The sequence below is a fragment of the Xyrauchen texanus genome, chromosome 11 (assembly GCF_025860055.1).
Source record: "Xyrauchen texanus isolate HMW12.3.18 chromosome 11, RBS_HiC_50CHRs, whole genome shotgun sequence".
NCBI classification, from domain to species: domain Eukaryota; kingdom Metazoa; phylum Chordata; class Actinopteri; order Cypriniformes; family Catostomidae; genus Xyrauchen; species Xyrauchen texanus.
This window is the reverse complement of record NC_068286.1, coordinates 48480342-48494012: the sequence shown is the minus strand read 5'-3', so window position 1 is coordinate 48494012 and position 13671 is coordinate 48480342. Positions and strand designations below refer to the sequence as shown.

The following is a 13671-nucleotide window of genomic DNA, read 5'->3' as shown; positions in this document are numbered from 1 at the left end:
AAATGAAATAATTATCAGAAATTGAGATCGACTGATGATCGGTTTAACCAATGTTAACAGATAGTTACCCTTTTACATGTAATCAATTTGTTATTTTTAAAAACGAGTCTACTGATAAATGACACCATCTGGTGGGTCTGTAAAGAACAGCACAAACGTGTTACATATGTACAGTTAAATGTCCAGTAACCAATATTTAACAAGTAAAACTGTATATACTGTATGTATCAGGGAAGTGAAAAATACTGTATCGTCCGATACGACGCTCAAGATTCAGTACCATATATATATATATATATATATATATATATATATATATATATATATATATATATATATATATCGTATGATACATAAACACATTATAGTGTAATTAAAACCAAGCAGCGTAACATTGAGATCTGCAGAAACAGTCTCCTCCCCGGAGAGGCGGCGCTGAACGCTCACTGGGGGCTTTTCCGACAATAATGCATGATTTTCTATAAAGCTGCTTTGAAACTATGTGTATTGTGAAAAGTGCTATACAAATATAAATAACAAGTGCAACAAACTAATTTTCTCAAGAAAAACATGACAATTGTGAGATCATTTGAGTCTTTCCCCGTTACAATCAAACAAAATAAAAGCAGTGCAGTTCAAGTTATTTTATAATAGTTTTTCTTTTTGTTGTCAATGTCAGACACTGTTGTATCATTTATGATTTAAAAGACATTTAGTCCTTGAATAAGTTTGAGCGAAACATTTGTGGGTGCTCCTATTGTACTGTATATATATTTATTTTTTTATGTGACCACCCTGTGCCTTTAAAAAAGCTTCAATTTTTTAAGGTTGGTTGGAGATAGACTGTTCCAAACAGATAGGAGAACTTGCCACAGCTTCATGTATTTAGGCTGTCTCAGTTGCTTCTATTCATGTAATACCAGATTGACTCAATGTTGAGATCCCAGCTCTGAGGGGGCCATAACATCTGTTGCAGGACACCTTGTTTACTTGTATTCTATTCGATTTGCAAATGAATGTTTGGAAATGTAAAACAGGCGTTTCCTATTGACCTGTTTCATGTGTCGTCACTGTATGACTGCACAGCACATTTGTGACCAAAGTTTCTTATCCCTTCAATGTGCTGCGCTGTGAAATACGACAAAATCCTTCTTCAGGAGTTAATAACAGCACTTACATTCATACAGATGTTTTTAAATACCGACTAAATCAGCCCAGAAAGTAACACAGAAACATTTGTAACTTCTGAGAGATGTTTATGGTGATGTACCGGTGGGCGTGTGTACACTTGCCGGACAAACATCAGACTCGTCTGCGTACAGATTAATCGTGGATAAAATATCTTTAAATGTCCACAATAGTCAAATAGCAATATTTGTGCAGTCATCAGATCTGTATGAACCTTTCCTGTGACTTTCCATGGACCAAAAGCAATTTTTGAGGTTTTTCTTGATATAGTTTCATGGGCGTTTTTCCACTCACCACCATTGTTTCCTCCCGCTGATGGTCATAAATATGGCGACACCGAGGAAAAAGTCACATGATTGAAATGGGTTAATTTGACACACTAAAACAGAATACATAAAATCAGACATTTGTTTTTGTGAGACATCTAATGTGCTTGAAGAAAGAATCTCTTCTAAAGACTTTTGTGCAATCCTGCATATACACACACATAGTATTATATATTTTTATTTTTTTTAAATATTAATAGGCTAATACTATGTTTAATTGTTGTCTAATGATTATTAAGTTACCATTGTGCAAACAGGTATAAAACAAAACAATTATTAAATATGTTTTGCATATTTTTTTGAATGTGTAAACAAAAATAATTAGCATTGTATTGGTTGTGAAAAGACAAATCAATATCAGTCAATCTCTAGTCAGAACACATGGCTACTTTTGAATAGCCATCAACGTAAGAAATCTATCAGCAGAGGCTAACTTTCTAACCTAAACCTGTTCCCTTAGTTCAGACAAACATATAGTCCTGCCCCAAACTCATGGCACTGGTTAATCCATGCCAGGATCGTCAGACCACTAAAAAAAAAAAAAAACAGATCAATGTTTTAACAGCGCCACAGTTTAAATTATTCAGGGAAATTCAACAAACTAACTTACTCATAGTTGTCTCTGCATATTAAGTGGGGTTAGAAGAAAATATTTTCTCTTTGAGAAAATCAAACATAACATCTTTAAGTTACTCTTTTGTTCAGATCCTGACTAAGCCAAATCTAAACCTTATGTAAATACATAATTATGTGTTAAGTTAATATTTGTCACAGATCAATGTAAAAGGACCATTTTTTGTTGGTCAGGCAATTAATCATTTCTTTTAGGAACCTTATACTTCAGTAAACCAAAACTATTAGGGAATCTCTATTTATCAGTCCAATAAGAAATCAGGTCTCTGGTAACCAAACAGACTGAAGTCCCCCTGGTAATGAGCATAGAGGCGCCGAACATCTCGTTTGCGGATTCCAGTGAAGTAGCGTTCCACCTTGGTGTGGTTGTAGTCGGTTATTCCTGGCGGGATAGTGGGGTATGACACCAGGTCAGCGATACCAGCAGCTTTTAGAATATATGGAGCATCATGCGCAAGAGTTTCATGGTGACCCACGACATTGTAGGAAATATCACAAGGAGCACACAGCTCAGCGTATGTCAGCCAGTGAATGATGTGGTCACCAAACTGCCTGTCCAAGCGCTGGCGGCCTGTCTTGTCACCCAAGTACCGCACAAAGTCTTCAAAACGCAAACCCACACTTTCATCATCATCATCATGATGACTTTTGCGGTATTTGCGGATGATAGCTGGTGCAATGTCGTGTTTGTACCAGGGTTCAAATCGTGGGTTCTTTACAAACTTGTCCTTGAAAGCAGAAATGAGACGCTCAAATGGGTCTCTGACAATAAAGAACTTGAAGTAGGAATTCAATCTGTGAACCAAACGGTAAAAAAGTCAGAATTGCAGTATCAGTATGGTGCCATTTTTAAGTCATGGAACAAAACATGTCCTTCAATTTTTCCTGCCATTAGATTTTTAAATGTATACAAACTCACTCTGAATTAATCAATAATATTACTAGAATATTCTTAATACAAATGCACCATTTTACTTTATTCTTTAACTCTCTATCACGGAAACCACCAAAGACCATGACTCAATACTTCAAACATGTTAAAATATAACTTTTACTAACCTAACCCCAACCTAAAATAAAAAATAATATGTATTACTTTTGTTTATTGAAAACGTATTACTATGACCTTTTACTGTGACTAGGTTCATTACACAAGAAATATATATATATATATATATATATATATATATATATATATATCACACACACACACACACACACACACACACACACACACACACACACACACACACACACACACACACACACACACACACACACACACAAACTGGCGGCCAAAAAATTCAAATAATGTACAGATTTTACTGTTTGGGAAGGAAATTGGTACTTTAATTCATCAAAGTGGCATTCAACTGATCACAAAGTATAGTCAGGACATTACTGATGTAAAAAAACAGCGCGATCAATATTTAAAAAAGTCGTTGTTTATCAAATCTAGACAGCAGCATTGATCATTTGACACTAGAAAATCACTTGCCATTATATCAAACACAGCTGAAAGATATTTTGTCCATTAAATGAAGCTGAACATTGTCTTTGTGTTTGAGTTGCACAGTATGCAATAGACTGGCACGTCTTAAGGTCAATATTAGGACAGCTTTCTCTAGAAACTCATCAGTCAATCATTGTTTTGAGGAATGAAGGCTATACAAAGCTTGAAAATGCCAAAAACCTCAGATTTCATTCAAAGGTGTAACTACAGTCTTCAAAGACAAAGCACAACTGTCTCTAACAAGAACAGAAAGAGATGTGCAAGATGTGAATCTAAACAAGAGGATAAGTACATCAGAGTCTCTAGTTTGAGAAATGGACGCCTCACATGTCCTCCGCTGACAGCTTCATTGAATTCTACCCGCTCAACACCAGTTTCATGTACAACAGTAAAGAGAAGTATCAGGGGTGCAGGACTTATGGGTAGAATTGCAAAGAAAAAGACACTTTTGAAACAGAAAAACAAAAAGAAAATGTTCGAGTGGGCAAAGAAACACAGACATTGGACAACAGATAATTGGAAAAGTGTTACGGATCTTAACCCCATTGAGATTTTGTGGGATCAGTTAGACTGTTATGTGCGTGAGAAGTGCTCGACAAGACAGACACATATATGGCAAGTGCTACAGGAACTGTGGGGTGAAAGGTCAGGTGCTACAGGAAGTGTGGGGTGAAAGGTCACCCGAGTATCTGGACAAACTGACCGCTAGAATAACAAGTATCTGCAAAGCAGTCATTGCTGCACGTGAAGGATTTTATGATGAGAACTCTTTGAAGTAGTTTAAGAAGTTCTGAAAATGTTTTTCAAATTTTAATAGTAATTCTCACATTATTAATGTCCTGACTATACACTCACCTAAAGGATTATTAGGAACACCATACTAATACTGTGTTTGACCACCTTTCGCCTTCAGAACTTCCTTAATTCTACATGGCATTGATTCAACAAGGTGCTGAAAGCATTCTTTAGAGATGTTGGCCCATATTGATAGGATAGCATCTTGCAGTTGATGGAGATTTGTGGGATGCCCATCCAGGGCACGAAGCTCCTGTTCCACCACATCCCAAAGATGCTCTATTGGGTTGAGATCTGGTGACTGTGGGGGCCATTTTAGTACAGTGAACTCATTGTCATGTTCAAGAAACCAATTTGAAATGATTCGAGCTTTGTGACATGGTGCATTATCCTGCTGGAAGTAGCCATCAGAGGATGGTACATGGTGGCCATAAAAGGATGGACATGGTCAGAAACAATGCTCAGGTAGGCCGTGGCATTTAAAAAATACCCAATTGGCACTAAGGGGCCTAAAGTGTGCCAAGAAAACATCCCCCACACCATTACACCACCACCACCAGCCTGCACAGTGGTAACAAGGCATGATGGATCCATGTTCTCATTCTGTTTACGCCAAATTCTGACCCTACCATCTGAATGTCTCAACACAAATCGAGACTCATCAGACCAGGCAACATTTTTCCAGTCTTCAACTGTCCAATTTTGGTGAGCTCTTGCAAATTGTAGCCTCTTTTTCCTATTTGTAGTGGAGATGAGTGGTACCCGGTGGGGTCTTCTGCTGTTGTAGCCCATCCGCCTCAAGGTTGTGCGTGTTGTGGCTTCACAAATGCTTTGCTGCATACCTCGGTTGTAACGAGTGGTTATTTCAGGCAAAGTTGCTCTTCTATCAGCTTGAATCAGTCGGCCCATTCTCCTCTGACCTCTAGCATCAACAAGGCATTTTCGCCCACAGGACTGCCGCATACTGGATGTTTTTCCCTTTTCACACCATTCTTTGTAAACCCTAGAAATGGTTGTGCGTGATAATCCCAGTAACTGAGCAGATTGTGAAATACTCAGACCGGCCCGTCTGGCACCAACAACCATGCCACGCTCAAAATTGCTTAAATCACCTTTCTTTCCCATTCTGACATTCAGTTTGGAGTTCAGGAGATTTTCTTGACCAGGACCACACCCCTAAATGCATTGAAGCAACTGCCATGTGATTGGTTGATTAGATAATTGCATTAATGAGAAATTGAACAGGTGTTCCTAATAATCCTTTAGGTGAGTGTACATTGTGATCAGCTGAATGCAACTTTGATGAATAAAAGTAACAATTTCTTTCCATAAGAGCAAAATCTCGACATTATTCCAAACTTTTGGCTCCCAGTCTATGCATGTGTATATGTGTAACACACACACGCACACACACCCCTTTTATGTTTTACAGCTGCTCCCATACTTGTATATATGAAGCATTTAAAAAAACTCATGGCAATATCAAACTCATCCTAAAGGTCTGCTTTCCTTATTTCACCTGCTATGAGGTGAACAGGTCACACATGCTATAAAGAGTTTATTAGTATTAATAATTATAGGTACTTTTTTCCTCTGTCAGAAACATGATATAACTCCATCAGATTGTTATCTAATTTCCTTCACTTTTTTTTTTGCCACCACTATTGTTTTAACAATAATATTTTCCTGAAATAAACTTTTGTAACGCATGTAAACCTTTGACGGATCTCTGCATCGCTCAAAGAGGACAGACGGGGTAACCCATTTCTCTCATGGTCATGAACCAGGTTCTCTGGTATGAATTCAACCTTGGAGAACTTTCCTGAAAGATAAAACATCAGACAAAATGAGCATGTTTCAGTAACACTTTAATATAAACTGCCATTTGTTAACATTAGTTAATGTTTTAGGTATTATTAATCAACAATGAACAATATGTTACAGCATTTATTAAGTTTAGTTACTGTTAGCTAATAAAATTACAATTGCTCATTGTTAATGTTAGGTCTTATTGCATTAACTAATGTTAACATATACAACTTTAGATTTTAAAAATGTATTAGTTAATGTCGTAATTAACATTAACAAACATTTATAAATGCTGTCAAAGTGTTGTTCATTGTTAGTTCATGTCAACTAATGTTTTATCTAATGTAAACAAATGGCATTTTATTGTAAAATGAAAGATTCATAGTTATAGACCTAAAATATGATGCTAAATTAGGGCTATTTCACAATAGGGCTGGGCGATAGGACGATGTAATCAGATATCAATGATGTCTTACAAAGATCACGATGCCGATTGTGAACAGACGACGATCGACAATATTGGGAAATGGAAAATACAAGGATCTGGGAAGTTGCCTAATATATTAAACTGACCAGGTTGTGAAACTAGTACCCGCCTCCTGCCAAATGCGACAAGGTTGAATCCAGTTTGCGAGCTCTCGTACAAATGTATTTCACGCGTGGGTAATTTTGCTCATCTACCCGCAACATGCGGGCGACCTGCTGTAAGAAGTCTTGAAGTGACACGTGACAAGAAATGCTGTTAGTCACAAAGACAGAAAAGCACTTTACTCTATTTTTAAAAACAGACAAAAGAAAAGCCATCAATAGCCATGTTTCCATCAACACTTTTTATGCACATTTTGGGATATCACATAATATCTACTGGATTGAAACCAAGATGGGAAATAAATCTCCAAAATGCACATGGAAAACATATACGCTCGCTTGAGGTGGATACATTTTGTATTCGATAAGAATTAATGTCCTTAAAACTATATTTACCGAAGAAACTCCTATTGAATTTAACAGGAATACAAGATGGAGTGGTGGTGGCGTAGTGGCTAAAGCACAGGTCTGTTAATTAGAAGGTCACAGGTTCTAACCCCACGGCCACCACCATTGTGTCCTTGAGTAAGACACTTAACTCCAGGTTGCTCCGGGGGGATTGTCCCTGTAATAATTGCACTGTAAGTCGCTTTGGATAAAAGCATCTGCCAAATGCATAAATGTAAATGCGCATTCAAAAAATTATTCATAACTGGACTAACCAGCATCTGAAGTGTTGACCTGGTCATTCTGAAATACCGGTGTCCTAAAAATCCAGAGCCTGCAGAACAAATAAGTTAAACACAAACTTGCACTTTTTCCCCTTAGAGCAGGTTTATTGAAACTTTTAAAGATTATCTTATAGATCCACACCGCAAGTCATGATGGGAACGCGCACACACATTTACATTTATGCATTTGGCAGACGCTTTTATCCAAAGCGACTAACAGTTATTACAGGGACAATCCCCCTGGAGCAACCTGGAGTTAAGTGTCTTACTCAAGGACACAATGGTGGTGACTGTGGGGATCAAACCAGCAACCTTCTGCTTACCAGTTATGTGCTTAGACCACTACACCACCACCACTCCATACACACACACAGTGCTCCCAGAAATGTGTGACACGCTGTCATTACCAGTCATGAAACGAGTTATTAATGCGTTTTGTCTGCGCGTCCTAAACTGCAAGTATTTCATTAATAAGAGTCACACAGTTGCTACAATTTCCACGGAAGTGATGATTTTGTTCTTTTGAACACAAGGGATGGAAACGTGGCTTTATCCGCACATTGTTTTTGCGATATTCAGATTTTTAACATATCTACTGCTTGTGTCCAATTCACTGTTTGTTTAGAGGAGTGCAGCACGAGCTGAAACGGTCTCGGGTCTCATGTAATGAGTTTTCACTCTTTTTTTCTCTGCTTCATTCATCTGAAATCTGTCGTCTATGAGAATGATGCAAATCATCTCTTATCATCGCAGGTGCTGTGAGTTTAGTTCGCTTTATTTACATACGGTTAACATGCATGTGAATGCAACTCTGCAGGTTCAGAAAGATATATCTTTGTATTAAACAAAGACGAAAGTGATCAAATCATAAAGTAATACAAGATCCGTTCATCCTGAACCTAAAATTGAGTTTTATTTTATTTTGGCAGCATAAAGTGTATTAACAAACACAATCGCTAAAAACACACATTTGGCAGCATTATTTTGGGAACACAAGGGAATTTATTAGGCTTTATTTATTATGATTATTATCTTTAATTTCTTTATTATCTTTTGTAGGCAATTAGTAATTTTCCATCTGGTGTCGCCACCAAATCTTACCATTAAGCACTATGAGGACCTTCTTCCATTGTGTGTTACCCACTTTGGGTGTTTGGCAGAACAGAATCTTGTGCTTATCACACACAAAAATGCGGTCAAAGACAAATTTGCGCAGAGTGGTGTGGGTGAGGTTCCAGAGAGATACATTTCTGCAAACAGTTGATAACAACTCCAAACGTCTCATATTCACAGACTGCCAGTCTATGGGGTCCACATCAGATGGTGTAACTGAGGACTGAAACCCACATAAAACACAACACCATTAACACACATCACACATCCAGTATATGACAAAAACATGTCTAAATGTTCTCAGTGTTAGAAGCAATGTTATTTCTCCTAGGTAATATATCTACAATTCAAGTAGATTTTGAAGTAAAAAGTAAATAAGTGGACACAGAGAAACTGTCTCACCACTACAGATGGCTGTAATGCTGCTTTGTCTGGCTGTTGGGCTGAAGGAGGTTTCATCGTCTTAACAGGTGGCAAGGTCCAAAACAACATATCTGTCCTCCCCTCAAAGTCTAAAAATGGAATGAGATAAGCTCTTAGAGTGCCTCGGGATCAATGCATATAATGGTGCATATTAAAAGATGTTTTGAAATGACAAATTACATTAAAGCAAACACTTCCAACCCATTCCTCTGCACTGAAGCACAGCCACATTGTGATGAACACCTACCATTGGGAATTCTGAAGGTTCTGAGGTTGATGAACTTGCTGACGAACATTAAGATGAGCAGCATCCAGCCGCAAGCACCAACCAGCAGCCAATGACGGCGCATCTTTGGCCACGCCAATAGAGCCTTAAAAAAATAAAAACATGAAAAAAACACTTGAGACAACATCCTCAGAAATCTTCATCAACTTCAGAAAGTTGCAAAACTGTAACTGCATACAGTTTCAGCTTAACTTTAAACTGTTTATTGCAATATTAATGCATTTAACACAAACTCCATGGTTATGTCCAGGGTGCAATTTGTTAAAAATACCAGAGAGGGGGACATGTGAATGTCATCATTGAAATTTTAATGTAGAAATTCTGACCACGGTGTAATTTATATCAAATACAGTCTCAAATTCTTAAACTGTACACTAAAACAACAGAAAATAATAATTGTATCTGCTCTGCTGGTGACACTGACTTCTGTACTGTGGCCTTTGTGTGTGTTTCTGTACGTGCTCGGCCAGTGTACTGCCGCTCTCCTACAGTAGAGAGGATCTGCTTTCACTGAGACCTGCAAGTACAATTCCTCCTATGGATCTACCGGAGGCAGTGAAAAGGTAACAAGTTCAATACTCAAGCAGCGTCTACGATATAAGGACAAGAGACCACCGCTGCCATCTATGATTTTAAGCAAATGTTCTGTCTCTGAGAAACTAAATAGAGGATCTCCACACAAACGCCAGAATCTTCTTTGAGAACCTGGAATCTTGTCCAATAGTTTTTACAGAGACTTGGCTACATCGGGATGTCCCCAGATCTTTGATTGAACTTCAGGGCTTTTCCCTTGTCCAGTCGGACAGGTGTGAAACATCGGGGAAGAGCAGAGACGGCAGCGTCTGTATGTCAGAGACAACTGGTGCAATCAGCACTCGGTGAGAGAGACTGTATATGCAGTCCTGATGTTAGATTTTGTGTTTATCATTGAGACCCTTTTTCCTCCTGAGAGAATTTAGGAATGTCATACTGCCCGCTGATATCGGATAGGGTCGGTACTGCAGAAACACTGGTATCGTTACATCTTTATTTTAATACAGACTTGGTATTGAAGTACCAGTACTTTTGACAACACTAGATAGGGGTGACTGCCCCTTTGCCCACCTATGGTGCACCATATGCCCCTCTGGAAGTAATTCTTTTGCATCACACTTTATCCAAACTGTCAACACGCTTTCTATATGATGACTAATGAAAGACGGTCTGCATGTTTTTTGTTTTGGTTTATATAAACATGCGCTAGACGGCCATTTTATATAAACATGCGCTAGACGCTGTTGTGTCGCATTGTGTTGCAGTGCAGCGGATCAGAAGCGATGGAGAGGGGTCCTGTGGGTCCAACGTGTGACACTTGAGCCGTCCAGATGCATCAAAATACATCTTAATTGTATTGATGACTGAGCAGCCAAAATGTGCTAAAAACATGCACTAGTTTTAAAGGTGAACCATCACATCACAGAGGTGAGTCTATAAAAAAAAATTCTCTTTCATTTTGTTTGTATTTTATCTTAAATGTAGGCTTTCCAATTACAATGATTGCAGCACAACTAAATCATAACGTTAATATAAATGAGGATTATAAAACTACAGTAAGCTCTTGAACTGTTGATGAACTATTGAGTCTACATAATGTCAGGCCTGCTGCTATATGAATAACAGTGAAGAAAATGATAACAATTAGCTAACCATCTTTTCTTCAGCGTCACTGGCTGTGTCTCGTTTGGAAGGGTGCGTCCTCCGGGGGTCGCATTTGTCGACGCATACGTCATCGAGGTGGTCTCGTTTCAGAAAAGCAGGTAGGGCACTCCGAATGCAACCTTTTGCGGGAATTTGGAGGATGCATGAGGTGTACCCTTCATGGGCACTCACACAACCCACAATTCTTTGATTCAATGGAAAATACTAAATAGAATAACGCCAATTTGCCCATAAATAACATGTACAATTGAAAGTAATGATAATTACCAAGTCGAAGTACCTCAGAAGATGGTGCAAAGTATATAATATGTATAATTATGTTAATATATAATTAAAATAAAGTATTAGACTACAAGAACACCAGTAAAATCTATTTTCTTTTCTCTTGACATCATTATAACTCTCCTAAAATGCACCTCATGCATTCCATTCCAGAGGGAATTTGTTCCCTTCTCACGCGAAGTGCTCGCGCATGTTAAAGAGTGGCGTGCTGTCATAGCAACCATGCTACATTCCGTTTCCGTTCGTCCAATGAAGGCCGCCTCGTTTAAATGAGGCTTGTTTAAAGGAGGGCGCTCTGTATACTGCAGCCTTCAAAGGCGCGTCCTACCTAGCATGCAGCCTTCCAAACAAGACACAGCCACTATTAGTTTAAATTACTTTGTGTTCGAAAGTAAAGGTTTTTATAAAATTAATTAATGTTAGTGTAGAGAATAAAAAAAGCTAATTGGGTAATTGAAATCTGTTGTCTTATTATGTTTCCCACTTGAATTCGTGATATTTCGAAGTAACGAGCTTTCCAGATCCCGATGCGAGTAAATACATTGGAGACCGGAAATGGAAAACAGGCGTCCGTTATTAAACATGAGACACTTCCGCATTCAGGAAAAAGGTGGATACATCGGACTTAACTCGTGTGTGAAAAACATCCCCAACCAGCTACGTGTTAAAGTCAAGAATATCGTGCAGGTGTTAGAAACCGTTAAACTGCGGCAGTTTTGACGGCAGATAGACGGGCCCACCTCTCATCCCCTCTGACTGCCTTTCAACACAACCAAAGAGCCAAACACAAACCTTTTCAATGCAAATCTTCTGTATCTTGCGCCATCTTCTCTTCTCAGAGTGCCTACTGTCATTGGGGTGTTTTTCGCTGGACATTGTTTGTCCACGGCAGTACCATGATGTGATGTTTCTGTTTCTTCAGCTGTTTCTACTGCTGCTGCTGCTGCTGCTGCTGCTGCTTCTTCTTCTGCGGCGGCGGTTCGCAAAGTAAAATTGCGCTTTACTGCCACCTACTGTAAGCTTTGATAAAAGACTTCAGCTCCCCCCCCCTTCCACTCGGATCAGGATCAGAGTCACACGTTTTTAGTCTTCTTCAGACGGTGTTTTCAACTTTTAGGGATGCAGACCCTAAGTAATTACTATTGATGACACAGGCCACCAAATATATTTAATACTGTTATACATATTATGATAAATATATTACATGAACACAAAAGGCTTATATTAAAATGTAAAATATTTGATCAGGGTATTTTATTCTGAACGTCATTCCCATTAAAAAAAATCAAAGATGGCGCTGCTTTGAATAAGGTCGTGAATTAGGCGCTACTTATGACTGAAGGAAAAACAATGCCGTTTTGGAGCAAAAATAAATAAATAAATGAAAATAATAATTATGGGAAGACGACAGGGGAAAAAAGCCCCAAGTCATCTTGTTCTGAACCTCAAAAATACTTGTTGTTACTTGTTAATATGATCATATTTCTTAGTTCTCTGGCTGCTGCATTTTGAATGAATTGAAGTTTATTTATTGATCTTGCTGGACAGTAATGCATTACAATAATCTAGTCTTGAGGTCATGAAAGCATGCATTAGTTTTTCAGCATCAGCAACAGAGAGCATGTGTCGTAAATTAGCAATATTTCTGAGGTGGAAGAATGCTGTTCTACAAACATTGGTAATTTGATTTTCAAAGGACAGATTGGTATCAAATATAACACTTAAGTTTTTCACTTTTGAAGACGATTTAACAGTACCTCCATTGAGATATTATATTTTAAAATATAATACAAATATATAAAATTATGTTTTAGCGGCTTATTTTTAGATTTTTTTGGTCCAATTAATAGTACCTCTGTTTTGTCGAAATTGAGTAGAAGAAAATTGGGTTTCAAAGAAATATAAAATTGGGTATCGTCGGCATAAGAGTGGAGGAGACCCCTACCAGCCGCTAAAATGCGGCAGGGTCAAGAGAGAACCACTGACCAAGAGCGCCTGGAACAGGAGAACTGTTGACAAGGGCAGGGGAGACTTCTACCATCCACCGAAAATGCAGCGGGGTGTTCCATCCACCAGGGGCTGGAGGACTGCCTCCAATCCACCCAGGGAGGCGCGGCTGTATCCACTAGAGGATAGAGGAGTGACCGAGGTTTTTTTACTCTCGCTCTCTCCTCTCCCTCTCACCCGCTTTCTCTCCATGTTGGCCTTTCCCTCTCATTTCTTTGTTGTTTTTTCGCTCCCCTTTTTACCCTCCCAGGTCTGAAGAGGCGGGGCTGGAAGGGCCCCCCAGAAAGGAGGACTCCCCCGGGGGCTCTCCAGCCTGAAAGAAAGGAGGGAAAGTGTGGC

General features: G+C 38.7%; 1 protein-coding gene across 1 annotated transcript; it reads right to left on the bottom strand.

Moving 5' to 3' along the window:
• Positions 1–1248: 1248 nt before the first annotated feature.
• Positions 1249–12289, bottom strand: chst10 (carbohydrate sulfotransferase 10). Its single transcript, XM_052137319.1, has 6 exons — positions 12118–12289; positions 9307–9430; positions 9039–9148; positions 8625–8859; positions 6172–6277; positions 1249–2942 (listed from the first exon to the last, which is right to left on the bottom strand). Exons 1-6 carry the CDS (start codon positions 12199–12201, stop codon positions 2390–2392), a joined length of 1212 nt encoding a protein of 403 aa, XP_051993279.1. The 5' UTR covers positions 12202–12289; the 3' UTR covers positions 1249–2389.
• Positions 12290–13671: the final 1382 nt, after the last annotated feature.

What these genes read in the sequence shown, in the direction of transcription:
- chst10 (XM_052137319.1), bottom strand. Translation starts at nt 12,201, where the DNA reads ATGTCCAGCGAAAAACACCCCAATGACAGTAGGCACTCTGAGAAGAGA. An exon ending in AACCTTCAGAATTCCCAATG is followed by an intron (nt 9,149 to 9,306) that starts GTAGGTGTTCAT and finishes TTCCATTTTTAG; the next exon opens with ACTTTGAGGGGAGGACAGAT. An exon ending in CATTACAGCCATCTGTAGTG is followed by an intron (nt 8,860 to 9,038) that starts GTGAGACAGTTT and finishes TGTGGGTTTCAG; the next exon opens with TCCTCAGTTACACCATCTGA.